Source organism: Oryza sativa, chromosome 1, assembly GCF_034140825.1.
Source record: "Oryza sativa Japonica Group chromosome 1, ASM3414082v1".
In the NCBI taxonomy this organism is placed as follows: Eukaryota; Viridiplantae; Streptophyta; class Magnoliopsida; order Poales; family Poaceae; genus Oryza; species Oryza sativa.
In genome coordinates, this window is record NC_089035.1 from 36866478 (window position 1) to 36888584 (window position 22107).

At 43.2% G+C, this 22107-nt stretch overlaps 3 protein-coding genes across 3 annotated transcripts; 2 read left to right on the forward strand and 1 right to left on the reverse strand.

Annotated features, from left to right (window-relative positions):
• The first annotated feature begins 10560 nt into the window (after positions 1-10560).
• Positions 10561-11249, forward strand: LOC4327506 (small polypeptide DEVIL 6). Its single transcript, XM_015791514.3, has one exon. The coding sequence runs from the start codon at positions 10724-10726 to the stop codon at positions 10952-10954; it is 231 nt and encodes a 76-aa protein (XP_015647000.1). The 5' UTR covers positions 10561-10723; the 3' UTR covers positions 10955-11249.
• Positions 11250-13671: 2422 nt separating this feature from the next.
• Positions 13672-15575, forward strand: LOC4327507 (peptidyl-prolyl cis-trans isomerase FKBP20-1). The gene is made up of 6 exons (XM_026022329.2): positions 13672-13795; positions 14196-14330; positions 14427-14560; positions 14652-14731; positions 14830-14922; positions 15162-15575. Exons 2-6 carry the CDS (start codon positions 14222-14224, stop codon positions 15301-15303), a joined length of 558 nt encoding a protein of 185 aa, XP_025878114.1. The 5' UTR covers positions 13672-13795; positions 14196-14221; the 3' UTR covers positions 15304-15575.
• A 494-nt stretch (positions 15576-16069) lies between these two features.
• On the reverse strand, positions 16070-20451 carry LOC4327508 (probable protein S-acyltransferase 16). Its single transcript, XM_015795248.3, has 7 exons — positions 19865-20451; positions 18582-18674; positions 18393-18494; positions 18235-18312; positions 18047-18145; positions 17870-17965; positions 16070-16697 (listed from the first exon to the last, which is right to left on the reverse strand). Exons 1-7 carry the CDS (start codon positions 20138-20140, stop codon positions 16587-16589), a joined length of 855 nt encoding a protein of 284 aa, XP_015650734.1. The 5' UTR covers positions 20141-20451; the 3' UTR covers positions 16070-16586.
• Positions 20452-22107: the final 1656 nt, after the last annotated feature.

The window sequence follows — 22107 nt, forward strand, 5'->3', positions numbered from 1 at the left end:
GAAATTCCAAATTGTACTTCATCAGCTACTTCCTTCGTCCATGAAAGATTGTACGGACGGAGGAAATATGCATTTACTTTGGGGCTTAAACGATTTGTTTAACAACTCTAACCATAGGACGACAAGCTGTTGTTGGGACCATAAACTAACAATTTGTCTTGTTTTGGAGCTAGTGGCTATTAAAGGTGATATGTGTAGGCTTTAAACTTGTACTGATCTATCTGACAAAACTGATTAATAACTGAGGCGTTCAGCAAATATATAAAGCATGCGTTGGCATAGGCTAAATCTTTATATTTCGAAAAGAAAGGATGTAGCCCAAATCTAAGGTTACTTAATTAGGTGGACAAAAGCTAGTTAATTACTATGCTAAAAATTTGAAGTCGTGCGCATACGTGCTTATAAATTAGAGGACTCAAATGTGGAGATGAACTTGGCATTGTGAGACGAGTAAATCTTCTGATGAATTTGATGGCAAAAGAGTTTCTTGGAGATGGCGCATCAGTATTTTTTTTGGTGTTATCTTTTTCTTTTGTGTTTTTGTGTGTGTTTTGTGTGGGTGGGGCGCTTTGCCACGGCCAACTTCATGGTATAGAGAATTTCTTGGAGATGCATACTGACTATGATGTTATGCCAAGGCACATATACTTAAAAACTAGCTGGGTGGCCCGCGCAATTGCGCGGCTAGCACCTAAACAAAATCATATATTTTTTAAGAATGATTTTACTTAAAATTTATTAAATAGCTATCTCATTGTCTTAATAAGACTTTAAAAGACCAAACCTTATCATCCTCGTGTTTCTAATTATATAGTTTTTAAAAGTCACACCAGTTGCTACCCCTTATGTCATCTCCTTCTTTATTTGCTTGCTCGATCTACCACTATTTCTATTCATTCTTCTTGTAATCTTTAAAAATTGGATTTTATAGTTTTTAGTGTTTATTGTCACATTGGGTTTCATTTTTATAATTTCTAGATGTCCTATCAAACGTTGCCATTATACTTCTCTACGGCCTATCCACTGTTTCTTCTCTTTATTGTCATTGAGATTTTAAAAATTAAACATATTTATCGTTTGGGTTCATTTTTACTTTCTAGAAGTCCCGCCAAACCGTCAGCGGCTTTGCCATTGTACTCCTCTACGGCTCACCCACTGCCTCCCTTCTTTATTGTCATTGAGATTTTAAAATCGAACATGATTATCATTGCTTTTTTTTTACTTTTTGGAAGTTCCGAACCTTTAAAACTTGAACTTGTAGTTTCATTTTTTATAATTTTTAGAAGTCCCATCAAACGATGCCACTATGCCCCTCTATAGCCCGTCCGCCGCCAACTATTTATCGTCATTGTGATTCTAAAAATCGAACATAACTATCGTTGGAATTCATTTTCTATTTTCTAGAAGTCCCGTCAACCGTTGGCGGCTCTGCAACTATACTCTTAACACCGCGCCCGCTGCTTCTCCTTTTTATTGTCATTGAGATTTTAAAAATCGAATAAAATTATCAATGGGGATTATTTTTTTTACTTTCTAGAAGTCCTGGCAACCGCCTTACTTATTTGTTTGCTTCTTGGCCTGCCTGACGTCCCTCCTTTTAATCGTCATTAGGATTCCATTTGGTGTTTTATTAATAATTTTATATGTCGTATCAACCGCCACCACTCTACTCCTTTATAGGCTTGTTACTTAATTTATCTCGTCATGTGTTTTAGATGGTCTTTTCTTTCAATAGTCTTCATTTTTCTCACAAATTTTAGTTATTTATAAATTGTATTCCTAATTGAAATCTTATTTTTCTTTTTCTAATTTCAGAATTTATTTTTAAAAAAAATTTAGTTAATACCTTATTGTGTTCATTTAATGATTTTATTTTTTATTTTCAATTTCAGTTGTTTCAAAATTGTATTCCTACTTGAACTCTCTTTTAATTTTTCTAATTTTGGATATTATTTTATTTTTTATTCGAAATTTTAATTAATCTCGTATTGGGTTCTTATATAGATTCTTCTTTCAATATTGCTTATTTTAATTCCGAATTTCAGCTAATTTTAAATTGTATTCCTACTTGAACTCTTATTTTATTTTCTTTTGCTAATTTCGGATTTATTTATATTTTTATTCCGTATTTTAATTAATCTCGTATTGGGTTCATATATGGAAACTTCTTTCAATATTGCTTATTTTTAATTCCGAATTTCAGCTATTTTTAAATTGTATTCCTACTTGGACTTTCCTTTCCTTTTCTATTTTTGGATTTTATTTTTTTTATTTCGAATTTTGATTAATCTCATATTGGGTTCTTATATGGAAACTTCTTTCAATATTCATTATTTTTAATTCCGAATTCCAGCTATTTTTAAATTGTATTCCTACTTGGATTCTCCTTTCCTTTTCTATTTTTGGATTTAATTTTATTTTTATTTCGAATTTTGATTAATCTCGTATTGGATTCTTATTTGGAAACTTCTTTCTATATTGCTTATTTTTAATTCCGAATTTCAGCTATTTTTAAATATTATTTCTACTTGGACTATTCTTTTCTTCTTTTTCTTCGATTAATGTGGGAATTTCTAGCCTCCACAGCGAACGTGGTGCCTCCTTTCAAGGCTGTTTTAATAATATAATAGATAGATTATTGACGATATGTTATAGTGGGTTTTGTTCAGACTTAAAAAAAATGTTAGACCAACTATACCGGTTATCTAATCCATATACAGTTTCTCCTAATTCGATTCATATACAGTTTAGAGCTGAGGGGTTGTTTAAATTGTAGCCAAAATAAATCTTGTTACTAAAACTTTAAAGAAAATGATGTGGTTTGAAATGCCATCAATATGAACAACACATAAGAGTCTAAGGTAAGAAGAGTCTACAAAAGTTGTTTTAGTAACAACTAAAAAGAAAGATCAATCGAATAAAGCTACGCTCAGATTGAATGGTTTTACCTACGAGGAAGCACTTTCGATCAAGACCTAAAAGCACACACCCACTACTGTTTCCCGACGCCTACTATTTTTTCTACTCCCTCCATTTCAGGTTATAATACGTTTTGACTTTAATCAAAGTCAAACTGTTTTAAGTTTGGCTAATTTTACAGATAAATATAGTAATATTTATAATACTAAATTGATTTCATCAAATAAATAATTAAATATATATTTTCATAATAAATTTGTCTTTGGTTGAAAATGTTCTTTTTCCTACAAACTTGGTCAAATTTAAAATAGTTTGACTTTGACCAAAGTCAAAACATCTTATATCCTGAAACAGAGGGAGTAGACAACATAATAAAATTTCATCTTTACTTAATGAGTTACAACCAATTATTACACAAATTCACACAATAACGAGCACACACCAACAAATCTAAAAAAGCTCGCCCAAATAACATGAAGCAAGCATAAACTAATATGCACCAATACAAGGTAAAGACCCCACAAGATGGTGAAAAGTTGCATACCATTTGACTCGAGTTTACGACATGCAGTATTTATTAGCTTAATGTCATCATCACACCTTTATAGTTGAGCCTAAAACCGGATCCAGCACGTTGCCCAAAAAAAACCTACATATAATATTTGAGCGGTGATTTGTCAAAAAAAAAACAAATCATTTCTCCTAAACCATAGAATCCAACATATAGCATATGCTCCTAAAATAATAAGTTTCATGTTTTCTTTATCAATACCCACAAGCCAATCCCCAAAGATATGAGATGAACTATGTGGAGGATATAAACCATAAGAAACCTGTAATGCTCTCCAGAGCAAAATGGCACTCCATGAATAAATGATGGATCCCCTCATTTTTATTGAAAAAACAACATCTCACACTAATATTTCAATTTCTCCTAACCAAATTGTCCTTTGTTAACACTATCCCTTTAAGCAAATACCACATAAAAATCTTAATCTTAAGAGGCATCTTAAGTATCCAGTTAATTTTGTTCCTCCCAATATAAGTATTATTAATTAAAGCTAAGTATATAGAACGAACCGAGTAACTATTTTGATGAAAATTTCATTTAAATATTTCACTTTCTTCTGTCAAATGGATATGCACAATTGAAGCCATTGTTATCAAGTCGCCCGACTAGTCGTGATTAGTCGTAAAGTCGGTCAAGCTAGTCGACTAAAGAGCCATGACTTGACCAAATAGCAAGTCGTGCGATTAGTCGTGGTTACTCGTGGTTAGTCGTAGATTAGTCGTAAATTCAGCCGTAAATTAGTTGTGATTAGTCATAGCAAATCACCAATTCACCATGCTAATTGGCTTATTGTGTTTAGTACTTTAGTTTTATTTCTTGTCGACTTATTGTTTTGCTTTGCAACTCTATAGTCCATAGTTTATATTATATACATTCCTTAGCACAGTATAATACTAGTAAAGATTATATATTGCATCCACTGTTTTTGCATGACCAAGTCGTGGGCTAGTCGTGGACTAGTCGACCAAGTCGACAAGTTGGTTCAGGGGTACCTCGACTCGACTTTACGACTTGACAACCATGATCGAAGCACACAAGTTATGCCAATTGACCAGGTTATAGCCTACTAAAGCTCTTTAAAAAACATTCAGCGGAACAGAACTCATAACATTTGCAATCGAAGAGTATCTCCTTCAAACTATAGAATACAAAGGCAGGTACCTATCTTTAAAGGAGGTATTTCCTATCCACTTATTCTTGCAGAATCTGACTTGTTCACTATTATTAATTATCTAGGAACCCATATTTAAGAATGTACTCTTAACTTTCATAAGTCCCGACAAAAAATAGGAAACCCCTTCTTTCCTCTCAACTTGATTTGTTGATAGATTATCGAAGTATATTTTTTTCAATAAATCTTGCCAAACACATTGCTAATTTATTAGCTTAAACAACCATTTGTTCAATAAACATTGGTTTTGAATTTTCAATTATAAACTCCAAGTCCACCCTGATTTTTTGTCAGACATATAATATCCCATCATGCAAGACTATATTTCTTTTTATGTTCATCTCCTTGCCAAAAGAAACGTGATATGATATGTAATAATCATTTAACTACTAAGTTTTTCTCAATTATTTTCCAGCCTTTGTTGCTAAGATTTCCATGATATTTTTCTCAGGTATGAAAGTTTGAGTTGGGCTAATTACTTTTTGAACAACCTCAGTAATTCTATTTGTAGCAATTTCGATAAAAAAATTAAAACTAATATTAAGTAAGCAAATAGATTTATATTGTTGAATCTTTGTAATCTTTTTACACTTAGATAGTAATATAATATTATCAAAATAAACAACTCTATCAACTGCTGATTCTTGAACTGCGTCGTACGCGATCGTATGTGCATATGCGTACGTGTCATCGGGCTGACCTGACACATCGAAGGCAATATGGCAGACAGATATTTGCTGCCCCTTGCCCGTCACCTACTTTCCTTTCCCTGTATTCTACGTTACCGTGGCTTGATCACATACACGCAATTATTTTGTTCAGAATTTACGGAAGCAAATTGCTCCACATGCATCATTGCATCACCCATTTAAGAGTGTGTTTAGTTCACGTTAAAATTAAAAATTTGGTTAAAATTGAAACGATGTGGCGAAAAAATTAGAAGTTTACGTGTGTAGAAAAGTTTTGATGTGATGAAAAAGTTAAAAGTTTAAAGAAATATTTCGGAACTAAACACGGTGTAATAGTGGGGAGAGTACATAATGCTACTATAAACGAGCTGTAGACTATCTACTCGTATTGTTATACTGTGGACTGCTTCAACAGTATCATATCTGACTCAAGCCACCTGTATGGCTGTATAGACTATCTGTCCATGCTGAACATTTTGCCCGAAGCTCTGTCGCACGTACGTACGGCGTGCGTCCGAACTTTCAGCGAACGTGTACGTACGTAGGCGAACGTTGTGTTTTTGCCACATCGGAGATCTATCTGATCGACTCGTCGACGTGAGGAAGAAAAATAAAAATTACCGTAAGAGATCTGGGCGAAGCAAAGAAGCGGATCACGCATCCTAGGCACTGTGCGTTCATAGTGCGTCCGTACACCAGCAGTTGATCAGACTCCACAGAGGTTCAGAGCCAGCACGACGAGTGCCGCTACGCCTTGGTCGGAGACAAGCGCCACAGATGCACCAACGCAATGCCAACATGGCTGTAATCAGTTCCGCTCTTCCCTTCCCTTCCCTCGGTTCCTCGCAGTGAGAATTGTTTGCAGTACTGTTAATATAGTAGTAGACATTGACGTGTGAGTCTAGACCCATATGTCAGCCACGACAACTGTATCAGCGCTACTGGATTTGCATCCGGCTCCTCGGCGAACAAAAAAAATCTCGAGGAGAGGAGGCCTGTTCCATCTTTGACCGGCCGGGCTCCACGGTCGCCGAATCGGATAGCCATGAGCCCGTTTGATTTGGCCCAACCTGGTTTTAATCATTGGCCATGGCGACGCAGCCCGGCGGCGAGCGAGCTAGCAGTAGCTGATACTGACATGTCAGAAAGCGGACTGTGACACACACAGGAGCGCCCAGCGAGCTCTCTCGTTGTTCGGTCGCTGGAGTACTTGGACAGTTGGACCAAAAGTTGATGAGCACGCATCGTGGAACTGCAGTTGGGGAAGCCGGGACAAACACAAAAGGCGAGCGGGCAGCGGAGACAGGAGGCCGATCGATCGGCCTATGGACACGGGACTCGTCACGGGTCACACCGGGAAGAGATTCGCCGAGATTTCTTTTTTGAGCGCGAGCGAATGAATGATCGATCGATCCGGAGAAGCAGAGCAGGCAGTACGCTGTTCTTTTTTTTTTTTTTTTTTTGACCGTCACTACACCAGATCCTCACATCTCTGATGGGATACCTGTGACGGGCAATCGAAATGGTCACTAATGACCGTCACCTCTGACGGGTTATACGGGATGCCGTCATCGGTGAGGCATCCGGCTGCGACCCGTGACAGGTAACTAGTTACCTGTGACGGGTTAAAAATAGAACCCGTGTGAGGTTACCTCACCTCAAACGGGTTTAAGTCCTAACCCGTCATAGGTGACTAGTTACCTATGACGGGTCACAGCCGGACAGCCCGTCAGAGGTGAGGTTTACTCACCTCAAACGGCTTTTAAGTCCCAGCCCGTTTGAGATGACTTCTGCCACTGTATATATATGTCTCCTCTCCCAGCGGGACCCACATGAGGAGATAAGGCCGGCCGGCTCCCTCTTCTCCACTTCTCTATCTCTTCCACTTCTTCTCTCTATCTCTCCTCTCTTTCTCTGTGCCGTGGCGAGGGGAGGCGCGGCGGCGCCGAGCCAGCGGGGACGGCGGCGGCGGCCCGGCCGCCAGATTCGGCAGGGGCGGGAGGGGAGGCGCGGCGGCGCCGAGCCGGCGAGGGCGGCGGCGGCGGCCCGGCCGCCAGATCCGGCAGGGGCGGGTGGGGAGGCGCGGCGGCGGTCCGGCCGCCAGATCCGGCAGGGGCGAGGGGAGGCGCGGTGGCGGACGACGGATCTGGAGCCGTGGCGCGGTGGCGGCCGACGGTGGGAGGGGAGGCGGCCGAGGCCCGACGGCGGCAGCGGTCTCCACCTCCGCCGCCTCTACCGGTGACGCCTCCAGCCGCGCCTCCGCCTCCGCCCTCTGCCAGCAAGTTCTCTTTCACCCATGTATTTTGTCTTGTGTTGTTCATATTGTTCCAATTGTTGCTACTGTGATTGATGATTCTGAGTCCTATGGTGATTGAGATTCTTGTGATTTTGTTTTGTGATTGGGACAACTGCGATGAAACAAAGAAGAATTGTGACAATTTTTTTGATTTGTGAATGCCAAATGCAATCGGTCTAAATGAATGTGATGGTAACCTATGAGGACGGTGTTTCTCTTTTTTTTTCCCTTTTTTTCACACCAGTGACGGCCCCAATTAGTTAGGCCATTTGAGGTGACTCTCACCTGTGACGGGTTTTGGTTGGGACCAGTCAGAGGTAACTCTCACCTGTGACGGGTTTTAGTTGGGGGCCGTTTGAGGTGGCTCTTACTTCTGACGGGTCTTCACTCGTCACAGGTGACTCAAGTCATCAGTGACCACTAATCTCTGACAGGGAGCTGAACCCGTCAAAGTTGAGGGTTTGAGCCCGTCAGTGCTGACCTGATCCAGTGTAGTGCGTGGCCATGGCCAACTTGGCCATAGATGGTTTAGGCATAGGTAAGGTGGTGGAAGGAGCATGGTGCGTTGCCGGCCGGAGGAGGGCCCATCACGGCTGCGGGCTTGCGCTGTGGCCAGGGTGGCCGACCGCCCGTCCGTCCGTCGCAACCTTCCCGAGGCGGAGGACGACGAGCACTGCCGCTGCCTCTGCCCCCGCCCTGCCTGCGCTGTAGCCGAGCGAGCGCGGCAGCCAGTCCCCCCTCTCCCCCGGTCCACCACCGCGCGCGCAGGCCGGCCGGGCAGTCTCAGTCTGATCCTCTGCCCTGCCCGGCCTCTCGCTCGCTCGCTCACTCGGCGCTCGCTGCTACAGTTTAAAGCTGACGGCCGCGGCTGCGTGCTGACCCACCCACGTACACCAGCCACACACGGGGCCGATCGCTCGCTCGCTCGGATGGGCTATGGACTGCAGCCGCTGCCCCCTCGCTGCGACGCCCACTTGATCCCCTCACCGCGCGCAGCCGCGGAAACGTGCCGTGTTTATCCGCGGGCGGGGGTAGGGTGGTGTGACTGTGGACCAACATGAGAAACCCTGGTGATGCGCGAGGACGGCGCATGCCGGCATCCGTGCGAGAGTTTGGGGGAAATCTCTGCGCGGTGGAGCGCAAAGCGCAACATCGGATGGAACGCAATTCGTACGGCGTTGGTTGTGTGATCTGTGAACCTTTGTGATTTGTGAACCTGGCGGAGGTAGCGAAGCTTTAAGCCATTTGGAGCAAAAGTTTTCGGGGGACTCGAGCTTTTGACCTCACGCACGGGACGGCACCGCATCGGGGCCGCTCGGGCCGGCAACTGCAAGGCTGCCGGATGCGTCGACCGTGCGTATGTATGTATGAACGTGTATGCGTGTGGGGGTGCGAGCAGCGGCGCAGGCTTGTGTCCGGAGTTTGAACGGTCGTCTCCAACAAGAGCACTGCTACGGTGCTCTCTACTTGTAGTATTCTATTACAAGTAGAAGCAATCTGAGCCATTAATTTATAAGGGCAAATTAGTATTTTACTAATTTATGGTTAAGGGTAATTTTTAACTTTTACTTTTTTTTCTTAATAGTAGGATCAGTTCGTCTGTGTCACCGCTCCTTTCGTTCTCGCGTGCGCCCGACTCCGGCGGCAGTGCCCACTCCGGCATGTGCGAGCTCCTCCGTTGAACAGATAATACTACAAAGAACTACTGAACAAAGCTATATAGTCAAATCGAGGAGCAAGAGCAAATGTGCTGTTATAAACTCACCATGATTATCTTTAAAACCTATTTATTAGTTTCTCCACATGTTGTGTTTTCAGTTCTTAAAGAATTAAGCCATTAACATCGCTAAATTTGTCCAAGGATGGTACCGAAGTATTTAAGTTCAGAGTGGTCATTTGCTCAGTTCAGAGCGATGCTCAAAACACCGTAATATTGATTGGCTTCGATGGCGTTGAAATCGTTGAATTGATCTGACTTCTTGTCGTGGTTCAGGGCTTCAGGCTCGCTAGTTATATGTCTCCTTCTTGGGCCTGGCGTGGAACGCATACTGATCTCTAGCATTTGAGCCGCTGGGCAAGGAGTAGCCTCCCGAGGCTGATCCCCCGCCGTAATCCCGCAACGATCTCATGGAAGCACGCCGCCGATCTGCTCATCGCATCTGCTCCGCCACACTCACCCTAAACCTAGCACGGCCCAACGATGCTCAAGTGTTTCTAATTGATATGCAAAATTACGAATTCAACCATCCCCGTCCATATTTTTTGGACGATTATACCCTCTGACGTTTCTACTATTGCTATTTAAGATAGGAGTATAAATAAATCTAACCCATTAGATATAAAACGATCAACGGTTTAGATTAATTTATACTCCGAGTGGAAAGCACTGGAGTGGGACTCCTCCAACAATGGAAGTACGTAGCAGTAGGAGTAGTTTAGATTTCCTGTGGTACTAGTTGCATCTATTGTTGTGGCTTCGCTGGTCAAATTTGCTGTTCTACACTTCATAACAGTAGTTTACGTAGGAGTACTTTACTCGCTCTCTCTATATAGTGCAACGACCGTCAAGATATCTATAGTTCGTAGTAGTACTGGGTTTGCCATTCGTCAAACGATTTGCCTTCTCAAAAATGGCAGAAGGCGAGGAAAATTAGCCCCCTCACACACCTGACAAACCCTTGTTGCTGCACCAGAGCAAAGAACAAAATAAAACGCAGAGCTTTCATTTCACGGCAGAGGCCAGAAGAGCAACAGATAGTCGTAGGAAATTAAAAAATGGGGCGTCAGCCTTGTTCCAACAGCGAAAACCCTGCATAAACATAGGAAAACACCAAGTGGGTCCTTTTTTGGGACGTCATGGCCCTACGTGCACACATCCAGCTCCATTATATAGCCATTTTTATGCCTCTTCCACAGGAGCTTCTGACCTCGGTCACTCTCACTCTCATCAGCTTAGCTACACTCTCTCACACAGTCTCACTCCCCGTGATTCTGCCCCTCTGCTTTAGCTATCTTCTCCTTCCCATCGTCTCGGCGACTGACTGGGTAACCCTTCTTCACCCCTCGCCACAGTGCCCATGGAGCTCTACGCCGTGGTGAAGCCGTGCAGGCTGTACAAGAAGAGGAGCAGCAGCGGCGGCGGCGGCAAGGTGGCGATGTGCGTGCGCAGCGGCGGCGACGGCGGCGCCGGCAAGAGCAGGCCGTCCTTCACCTGCCGGTGCGTGCGGCTCGTCAAGGAGCAGCGCGCGAGGTTCTACATCATGCGCCGCTGCGTCACGATGCTCGTCTGCTGGCACGAGTACCAATGAGAGGGTACTCGATCGATCGATCGATTCATGGAGGGGGCGAGCAAATGCGATGAAGCTCTCTCTCTAGGACTTAAGGAACTTTGTGTAAAGAGAATAGTATCTTTTTTCCATTTCTTTTCCTCATTTTCCTTTCCTTTTTTTTTTCCTCTCTGAGGAGTAGAGCGAATGAGTGGTGCAGTAGGCCGGCCAGTAGCCCAGCATGCGTGGTCGCTGCACTGCGCATTTTTATTTCTAATTTTTTGATGTCATGTGAGCGCATGAGCATCTAAATATAGACGGACGTACTCGATCAAAATGGGTGGGTAGTTCTTGGATTCTGCTGGTGCAGTGGCGCTTACTCTATTCCTTCTACTTCCGCTTCCGGTGTTTGACTCCCTCGACGTGCGCGCGTGCGTGTTGGTTCATCGGAGTGCGAAGAGATACTCCTCTGAATCTAGATTTGGACGGCTCGCCACCTGCCATTTTCCTCACCCTGGCAGAGGATTCCATTGCGTTTCTTGTTCTCCTACCCCAAAAAAAAAACACACCAAGAAAGCTACCACTAAAACCACCGTCACTTTCCGGTAAATCCGTTCTCGGCATCATGCAAGTTGCAACTAGTAAAGCACAATCCTTGACAGTTTACGCTGGTGATTTTTACCATCGCGTAGAGGCAGTAACTCGCGGTAAATCTCGCTGCATGCGACTGAAGGGAGGGGGGCCAAATTCCGAAAGGTAAAAGAGGGGAGCCGTTACCACTAGTAGCATTCTGATGAGCCCCCTGACCCGGAATGAAGCTGTGGAGTGTGGACACTCCCGAGGAGGAGAGGCCCCAAGTGTGCTGACGCATCGAATTATTTACTCCCAAAACGACGCCTCCGTATCTGAGCGCCCCTGTGAGCTGCGCGCCATCACCAGTAATCAAAACCCTCTCTCTCTCTCTCTCTCACACACACACGCAAACACACAGCTTGGACCTTGGACCAAATGGGCTCGCAGTGTACTTGGCTACTTTGGTGAAGTCTCGCATGCTCCGATGCTCCTGGCTTGGCTACGAGTATCTAGGAGACTAGGACTACCAACGGGTGGTTCAACGATCGAGTACTCTACCTACTTCACGGGCATGCATCCGCCCAGATTTCGGCCTCACTACTATAGTAGGAGTGTAGTGTCGATCCTGTTTGAGACAGTCATGAGGTTATGGCTCATCCTCATCATCATCATCATCACGAAGAGCGGCAGAAGCTTTTTTTTTTCCTTAGGCAGAAGACAGAGGCAGAGGTCGTCAGTCAGTGTAGATTAGGTATACTTCGTACTGACCACCAGCTTCGTGCGCATGCATGAATGGCGAAGTGGTGGTGTAACTGACGATCGATTTCGGGAGGTCGTCTTCTCTTTTACTGTTCCCGGGAAGCACGTTTTCTTTCCTACGTAGGACGCGGTAGGAGAGGTGAGTGAGAGTAGGTAGCTGCTGCAATGGCGCATGCATTGCAGCAGCGATATATGCGTGCGTACCCAGCATCTTCGGCTGAAGATGCCAGGGACCCATGCGTGCTGCGATGCTACGAACGTTGCAGAATCAGCATGATCAGTGGCCAGTAGCAAGTTTTTTTTTCTTTTTTTCTTTCTTTCTTTTATTTTTGGCGAGCAGTGTCCAGCGTGCAGTAGTAAAGTGGTCCTATGATCCTACTGAGATGAGTGATGAGTACTCACTACCTAGGTCCTTTGCTCTTTGCAGGTAACCGGCGAGTAAGCTAGGAGAGGATGCACAGCCGCAGGACCCCCCCACCATCCATGCACAGTGGCCTTCACAAGCTCGCAGAGCTCAGCTCCGGCTGCCTGCACTGCACTGGCTGCAACATACGGTTTCTGCTCCTGTCCCCCCTCTCCCCTCCCTCTCTTCCAGGACGGCTGCTGCATTCATGCCCCTATCCAGTATCCGGCCTTTTGTGCTTGGATACTTGCATGATCGATGAAGCGTGTGTCACGGAGAGGTAGCAAGGGCAGATCCTTTAGAGCAAGTCTAATAGTATAGCCCACTACTAGCTATAATTCATCTATAACCGATTTAATAGCCAATTCATACAATAGTTGCTTACTACACTATTAATATATGGTCTCACCTGTCATACACACAGTATGTCTTGGAGTCCGTGCTGCAGCTGGCTACAAATCTGTAGCCCGCTGCTCTTCTCTCTCATCGTTTATCTCATTAAAATATATTTATAGCTGGCTAATAGTCTGCTATTGTACCTGCTCTTATGTGTGTGGTTGCAATGATTCCGACCACAGTGTGGGTGACTGTTCCTCTTGATATCTTGCATCTGGTAACAGTGGTGACAAGTGGACGCTGATCAGCTACATGCATAGTTCAGGGCTAATGGTCCTATGTAGTAGTATATTTGTAAGGCACGCAGATGAGAATAGTAACAAAAAGCATAAGAATTGATGCTAGATAGATTTCATTCGGTGTTTCAGCGCATAAAAGTGTAGCTGAAGTTCGAAAAGAAAACATGGGCAGAAGATGTAGTTAAGCTTCAGAATCTTCAGATAAGCAACACCATGTACTATCTCGTTATCTTTACACCTATGCGTTATCAACACAGACGTGGGCTGATCTGATACGAACTCTGCACACGACTTCTTGACTTTGGCCAATATAATCCGTCACTGCACTGAATGCCTTTGCAGGTGTAGGTCGCCCAGATAGTAGCAAATATTCTCTCTACTCGAGTCTCGTCATCTCTTATCTTCAGAGTTCGCACTCTTCAAGAATACACCGGGCAACTCGCCGAAGAAGAAGCTTCAGCGGCAGAAGAAGAATCACCCATCGAGAGTTTTCCCCTCCCAAGGAAGATCAGGGTAATTCCGTATCTCCTTCCTCATGGAAACGCACTAGTTCATCTTTAGGCCCAAATCGAAAAAGTTTATATATGGCTAGTTCTTGTGCATTTTTGGTGGTGTCACTCATTTCAGTACTTGATGGAGCATATTATTCAGGAAGAATATTCAGGGAACATGATTGTCCATTTTTCATGTTTTGCTCGTTTGCTGGGATAATCTCTTAGGCATTCAATTTTAAGGAATCAGATATCAGCGTACCATGTTTTTTCATTAGATCCTAATAGTTTTGTTTTTTTGAGAAAATGCATTCTTGGATCAAATAGAAGAAATAAAATTTTAAAAAAATGCATAAAAGTAGGAAGAAATTGGTTGTGGTTTGCTTCAACTATATGCTAGTGGGTTCTATGCTGATTTTCAGGATCTCTTCTTGAGATAAAAACAGTCATGTCTGAGACCATAGATTTAACCGGAGATAGATGCATTCTTAAGACAGTGATCAGGAGAGCAAAGGATGATGCTACTGCACCTTCAGATAGTCTTCCCATTGTTGATGGTATTGCAGCTATCTACACATCTTGGTCTTGCTTCAGTACACCTATTCTTCAGATTTACAAAAGCATAAAAGCTTCTGCTTCTACCTTGTCTACAGTTCACTATGAAGGAACACTTGCTGAGAACGGGGAAGTGTTTGACACTACTCATGAAGACAACTCCGTCTTCTCATTTGAAATTGGAGAGGGAACTGTCATCAAGGCATGGGATATCGCCGTGAAAACAATGAAGGTAAATGGATGAACTGTTCGCTAGTTCATTATGATCAATAGCCCAAACAGTTCTTTTGCTGATAATACTGTTGTTAAATTGGACACCTGAGGTTGGAGAGGTTGCAAAGATCACATGCAAGCCAGAATATGCTTATGGAGCTGCAGGTTCACCTCCAGAGATACCGCCAGAGTAAGTCTGAAAACTTGATCTGTCACTAGTAAAGTCTTTGGTTTTTTTATGTACAGAGTTCAAAGGTAACAGAAACAGCTCTGTTTTTTTTTCCACAGTGCAACTCTCACTTTTGAGGTTGAGTTAATCGCATGCAGGCCGAGGAAAGGTTCTAGTGTGGAAAGTGTATCTGAAGAGAAAGCTAGGCTTGAGTAAGATATCTGAACAATGTTTTCGTGCTTCACAATTTAAGTTCAAGTAAAGCATTCTATTGACAGCACTACACGTGCAAGACTCTGAGTTTGTGATGCATGCTAGTTAATTTTGTCTGGATGCGACTAACTGTTACATACTAGAGTTTCCGATGACACCTGCCAAATTGAAGGATTCAGAATTATCAAAACAGACAAAAGGGGACTGTTCTCATGTCTAGGGTTTTACACTTTAACAGGGAGTTGAAGAAGCAGAGGGAGATCGCTGCTGCAGCCAAAGAGGAAGAGAAGAGGAAAAGGGAGGAAGCAAAAGCAGCTGCAGCTGCGCGTGTACAAGCAAAACTTGAAGCAAAAAAGGGCAAGGGAAAGAAGGCCAAATAGATAATATCACACTAAGACAAGTTATGAGGTAGGAGTATATAAAAAGTATAAAGTTATGTATGAACCTGGTAACTGTATGCTGTTGAAATTCCACACAAACACAAACTTTGTTTGGTTGTAGTTAAAATGGGCCATGAATATGCATATAAACAAAAAGAAGTCGTGTCACTTTGATCACAGTGTGCACCAGCCCATTTGTGCAAGAGTTTAATGTTTTTAGGGCATGTTCAGAGATGCAATTGGTAAAATATATGAAGTGTTTGACCTTAAAATTTCAATCCAAACAAAAGCATCGATTTGTGGGTTAATTTCAGCTCGCAGGGAACCTGCAGATTTGGCACTCTGTGCGGGTCAACAGCTGCACTGCTTTACAATCAGCGTCTCAACGCCAGTTACTTCTGCACTATTCCTTCACAGGATTGTGCTCAACGCGACAACGCATAAGTAATGGAAGCCCCAAAAAATACTGGTGCGTTTTACTCTTATATCGACTAATGCTGTGCCAGACGAGTCATGGACATGACTACATGATGAGAATGCAATTAGTCCATGGAAGGCACAGGTAAGATGAACAGAGTTACAGTTCATGGCAGCTCTAGCGAATTGAGATAAAAAGAAAAACGTAATTCATGTTTGGCCTCAAATGTAATTACTTCCAAATTTACCCTCTGCTTTATCACTGCTGCCAGAGCAATATTAGCAATTGGATCACATAGTCCGGTCAGACAAAGAACACACACATGTCCTGACAGAAACAGCCACAATGTTTATCAAATGTAACATATATTTCTGAACTCTATACAATTAATCTTGGATACTTTCTCAATATGACCGGACAACGCAATATTAGTTTCCAAAAAATAACAATACAAGACATTGAACTTTACAAGAGGCACTCATGTATTTGGACTTCTGTGTATGAATACAACCACTCTAGATCAGTAGAGGCGCTGGCGACTCTTCTCATCAAGTATGTCGAAAATTGCAAAGCAAAAAGAAAACCAAGTTAACATTTCTAGCTCCAAAATCCATATAGATCCTTGGAGCCTGGAGGAATATCCAGCTCCTCTTCCTGTATCTTACACGTGGAGTGTCATTTACACATTTGATCACATCAAGTACAAACTCTTGATGCAAGAGTTTCAAGACATTGACAAACGCTATTCCTTTATGAAGGGTTATCAAATGCTATTGCGAGAATAGCACATTTCACACTTGGATAGGCAACCAAGTTTTTTTAGCAAATTACCAGAAATCTAACATGAATGTAATGCTACCTGATGTCAAATTGGTGGTGTAGATAGTGGTATATCATATGATGTACGGAAACGAATACCATTGCCTGTATTCCTTGATATTGGGCAGAGCCAGCACAACGCATTAGGCCCTAGCACCTATGTAGAGAAAACACACAAAATAAAATGAGAAAATGAAACATAACCAATTTTCAGCCTTTTAGTACCGAAAAACTCCGATAGCCAAAATGTTAATATAAAAAATCACATAAACCATTTTGTGCACATAATTACTAATTTGTCATAGTTAGCATGAGCTACAAAATGACCTGAGCCTTTCTTGTAAGTTGTAGATATCAGTGATATGTTATAGCCCATCATTTTTCCCTTATAGGGTATTTCCCATGCTCCATTACCAGAAGGAATAAGCCTACTTCACCCCCTAAAGTACGAAACCGGATATTCTACCCCTTAAAGTATGAAAAAGGGTTCAAATAACCCCCCAGAGTAGTTTTTTAGGTGGTTTTGCCATGAAAATGATTACGTGGCAGCGGTATTGGCTTGCATGACACAAAGATTAGTCTAGTAAACCCAAGTTGATCTAACTATTGCTTTTCACTCATTGATCGGCAAGCCTAATCCCTTCATCCTAATATAAGGCATGGTCAAACTTGGTACGGTTGGCTTATAATTTATCATGTACTATAATATAAGGTTTATAGCAAGAAAATTATAATCATATGAAAGTAAATTCAAATGTCAATCCAATGATAATTTTCTCAACAAATAAAATTTAATTCATATTATACTAATTATTGGTCAAATATTTTAGAAGTTGAGTCTTGAAATGCTTGCGCGCCTTATATTATGGGATGGAGGGAGTATATATTAACACTAATTTACATCATTCTCAGCCCGTTTCACTTGTGAATAAAATGCTTAGCTTGTTACAGTAGTCTTCTATAGTCCAACTGTCCAAGAGGCCAAAACCATTGCCATGTCATCATGTGCACAACAAAACCACCTATAAAACCACCCTAGGGGGGGTATTTAAACTGTTTTTGATACTTTAGGGGGTAGAATACCCGGTTTTGTACTTCAGGGGGTTATGTAGATCAGCCTCAATACTTCAGGGGATGAAGTAGACTTATTCCTTACCAAGAATAATGGAACAAAAGGTCCAACATTAATTTATGTACATCACATATTTTTGAATGGACAAATACAAAACCCAGGCATGAACACAGAGAAGGTTTGCTAAACAAATTTCTGCATAAACAGATGCTTATGCCTTGAGCATATGAAAAGAAAAGAACGGGAATAATACTTACTGAAACAAGATTCTCATAGACACCAAGGTCATAGGGATGGTGGTATAGATTTCCAGCCTTTTCTGCCAACCACATTGCCCTAACTCCTTCATGGTACTGCAAACGGCCAACATACTCAACATTACAATTCCACAAACAATAAATCCCTAAACACCAAGGGGATTCAATTTCTCAAACCTCAATAGTAGTTTTATTATGAAAGATGAGATACACATGCCAACCCAAAAGAATGGACAATGCCAAAGCTAGTGGACACAAAAATACCCCGCAAATGATCTGCACATTTGAAACATATTATTCACTTAGCATATTATACAAGGTCATATTATACAGCATGACTGAAACAGCCCTTCTGAGGTACTTACAATTGATGTTCTAGAAGAATCACTGCCTAATTGTTCATTCTTAGGCAAACTGTGCACAGCACCTCCTATAACCAGAACCTGTTATAAATGTTAATCCTCACATTCTTAATTTCCTAACAAGGAATAGCTGCTAAAATAAACCAAGGATATTGAAGTACCAGTGAATATAAGCTTGCTACTACAGCATACAGCACAAAGACTAGGAAAATCTTGTAGTTTTCATGTCCAACACAATTGTTAATCCATATACAGTGATGGTCCTGCATATATTAAAAAAAGGGAATAATGCAAATTGGAACTACAAAATAGAAAACATTGAACTCAACACTATTACTACAAGTCAGCACCATTCTTAGAACACATCTCTTGCAGACACGACAATGATGAGCACGGGGAGGCTTATAATGGGAACATTTCTGACAATATCTCAAATCGCCACCCTGCAATGACAGGCATGCAGAAATAAGCAGGCAAAACACATAAAGAATATGTGATGAGAAATAATTCCAGTACTAACAATAATGTATATAAGTGTAATGTTCCAAAGAGACCCATGGCTTTTCATTATAGAGCAAAAAAAAATAGCTTTCCTTTTCAAAACCTTTTTCTTTACACAAAATGCCCAATTGGTGTGTTCGTGCGCTAAATGCATGTGAAATCTGACCAGAATAATCATCAATGTTTCATTTGAAACTACTGGAAACAAAAGAATATCTTCTAATGCAAGAACATACGAGCGCAACAAGTCAACAACCGGTAAGTCTACTGAAGGCAGGACTAGAATACGCCTTAATGGTTCAACAAGACTAACTGATAGCAACATAATTATAGCCAATGAAACCTTAGTAACAAGCAAAAGCAAAGCAGATTGAATGCAATACATTATCTTTATGCAGGCACCTATTGTTTAAACGCCCCAAATGATGTAAAGCCCTTACACAATGCCAAATAGGAAATAAATAATACTATCAGCTGAGCTACCATAAGCTCAGAAAATAATTAATGATAATTGGTAACTATCCAGCTTCCTCATCAACCATCATTATGTATTTAATGTGTGCAATAGATCCCAAAACATTAATTTTCGAAATCTATTGCACACATTAAATACATAATGCAAACCTTCCAATTCACCAACCAAGCACTCGGCATGCAAGACTAGACCTAAGATTCGTACTTAGATCCAAGACTATATAATCCATAATACAAAGGCCCTCATCTCGCAATATGTGCATTCTTAGCAGAAGTACACCCCGTAAGTTCAAATATGGATCATAACAGTATGTGAAGATCGAATGCAAAACGCGCTCACCTCACCCCCTCCATAGCCCCATATCCTCGGATGCACACCTACATGCTGTTACTCTCTTCCTCCCCAAAGACCTCAACGTTGAGCTCAAAATTGCCATCCCACTCTGAAGATCTAAAGCCCACGCACGGAATATCAGCTCAGGGGATCTTCCTAATCGGCAATGTCCGAAATCTAAACCCAAAGGTATCAAATTTTGAGGCCGAACTGTCCAATTCTGCTAGCTTCCCACTCCAAGGATCTAAACTTTGCAGCGCACCGCGGGGGGCGCCCGCGAGATCTGGGTGGCCCCGACGGAAGAGGGTGGACCGGCCGGTGTACCTTGCGCTTGATCTCGTGGATGGGGCTCTCGGCGTCCTCGACGTCGGGCAAGAAGGCCGGCGGCACGCGGCCCGGGTCGCGGGAGACGGCGACGGCGTAGGTCGCGACGCAGGCGGCGGCCAGCGCGGTGAAGGCCACCGCGTTGGCCACCCCGGCCGCCGTGGCGAGCCCCAGCCACGCCGGGATCGCCAGGAACACCGCCGTGTAGTACACGTACCCGATCGCGGCGAGCACGGACAGTATCGGCACCGTCACGTACCCCGGCCGCCCCGCCATCCCCGCCGCCGCCGCGGCGCCCTCGCCTGCTGCTACCGCTCCTCTTCCCCCCGGCAGCGAGGGGAGGGCATTCGCGCGGCGTCCCGGGAGGAGAAGGCCTCGCGGCTCGCGGCTGCTGCTATAGCTGTTGTCGCTGGCGTTTGGCGGGGGGGCAAGGCAAGTGCGCGCGTTCCGGCGGGTAAAGGGTGTGCGTGTGATTGCGGCGGCGACGAAGGGGACGAGCTGGGTACAAGTCGAGAAGGTTGGTAAGGCGTGGACGTCCGGAACGAACGTGGTGCGGTGCGTCGTTTGTTCGTTCGTTCGTTGTGGTTGCGGGGGAGACGTCCCACGCTCCAACCTTAGCGACGACCATAGTTGAAAAAACCGAACCGGCGATCGAACCGCCCGAGTCCTTGGATCACCGGTCCAGCGGTTCAACCGCCGGTTCGCACGGTTCGAATGTTGAACCGGAAGTGTTATATTGTATGCATATTCTCTTCTTATCACTTGTGAAAGTTAGCTGGGTGTTGGATGCATGGTGCTTTCAGCCAGCCAACCAGCGTTCGAACCCCCATTCCATCCCTTTTTCTCTATTTTCAATAGTACACATGCACGCTCTGGTTCACGGTTCACATGAAAACCGGCCGGTTCAGGCAGTTTATTCCGGTTCAAATAAACCGAGCCATCCAGACCTCTGGTTCTGGTTTTTTTCGGTTCAACCGCCAGGCTATTTTCAATAGTACACATGCACCGGCCGTTTATTACGGTTCACGGTTCACATGAAAACCGGCCGGTTCAGGCAGTTTATTCCGGTTCAAATGCGCCATCCAGACCTCTGGTTCTGGTTTTTTCTGGTTCAACCGCTAGGCAGTTTATTCCGGTTCAAATGTAGGGGCGGTCTTTACAGCAAACCGAGCCGGCCGGTTCAGGTAGTTTATTCCGGTTCAAATGCAGGGGCGGTCTTTACAGCAAACCGAGCCATCCAGACCTCTGGTTCTGGTTTTTTCTGGTTCAACCGCCAGGCAGTTTATTCCGGTTCAAATGTAGGGGCGGTCTTTACAGCAAACCGAGCCATCCAGACCTTTGGTTCTGGTTTTTTCCGGTTCAACCGCCGGGCCGGTCCCGTTTTTTGTACTATGGCGACGACTCACTAGCGAACCATATGCTCGTGAGTCGGTATTTTTCATGGCACTCACTTTGTTACTTCCTTCTTATGTATCCCTAAGAGCAAGTTTAATAGTATAGCCCACTATTAACTCCAAATCATCTATAACCAATATAATAGCCAATTCATACAATAGTTGCTTATTATACTATTAATATATGGTCCCACCTGTCATACACACATTACGTCTTGGAGTCCGTGTTGCAGCTGGCTACAGATCTGTAGCCCGCTGCTCTTCTCTCTTTTTCTTTATCTCTTTAAAATATTTTTATAGTTGACTTATAGTCTGCTATTGTACCTGCTTAAAAAAACTCAAATTAGTCTGTAGATAAAATAAAACTAGGAAAATGCTAGTTTTTGAGTGACTGATATTTTTCCAAATCTTAGTCGCGTGCTCCGAATGGAGAGGGAGTCGTCTTTAATCTCTAGCATGACATCGGGTGAAAACTCACCAATGAATGCAACTTTCAGGTAATAACGACTATATAAGAACACGGGCAGTGACGGATCTTGAAACATTTTAGAGCTCGAGCAAACACATATATGAACAATTATACACTATGTTAATCACTGAAAGGTATTGTAATGGTGCGATCTGCCTGCGAGCCCGGGGCGCCGTCTTGGATCCGCCACTGAACATAGGAATACTTAGAATTTAAGGTTTTAAAGTAAAAGTTAGGGGAGGAGGGTTTTCCCTTATACACAGGGATGGTCATTGGTGGTGGAGGACCAGCGTGGGTGGACACTCAGATCACTATTTACCGTTGTAACTTTTTTAGCTCATGATACACATGGCATGCTTGTATTCTTGAGTTGAGTCTTA

What these genes read in the sequence shown, in the direction of transcription:
- LOC4327507 (XM_026022329.2), top strand. Translation starts at nt 14,222, where the DNA reads ATGTCTGAGACCATAGATTTAACCGGAGATAGATGCATTCTTAAGACA. An exon ending in TAGTCTTCCCATTGTTGATG is followed by an intron (nt 14,331 to 14,426) that starts GTATTGCAGCTA and finishes CCTTGTCTACAG; the next exon opens with TTCACTATGAAGGAACACTT. An exon ending in TCGCCGTGAAAACAATGAAG is followed by an intron (nt 14,561 to 14,651) that starts GTAAATGGATGA and finishes TGGACACCTGAG; the next exon opens with GTTGGAGAGGTTGCAAAGAT.
- LOC4327506 (XM_015791514.3), top strand. Translation starts at nt 10,724, where the DNA reads ATGGAGCTCTACGCCGTGGTGAAGCCGTGCAGGCTGTACAAGAAGAGG.
- LOC4327508 (XM_015795248.3), bottom strand. Translation starts at nt 20,140, where the DNA reads ATGGCGGGGCGGCCGGGGTACGTGACGGTGCCGATACTGTCCGTGCTC. An exon ending in AGAGATGTGTTCTAAGAATG is followed by an intron (nt 18,495 to 18,581) that starts GTGCTGACTTGT and finishes TAATATATGCAG; the next exon opens with GACCATCACTGTATATGGAT. An exon ending in TCTATGAGAATCTTGTTTCA is followed by an intron (nt 16,698 to 17,869) that starts GTAAGTATTATT and finishes TTCTCTACATAG; the next exon opens with GTGCTAGGGCCTAATGCGTT.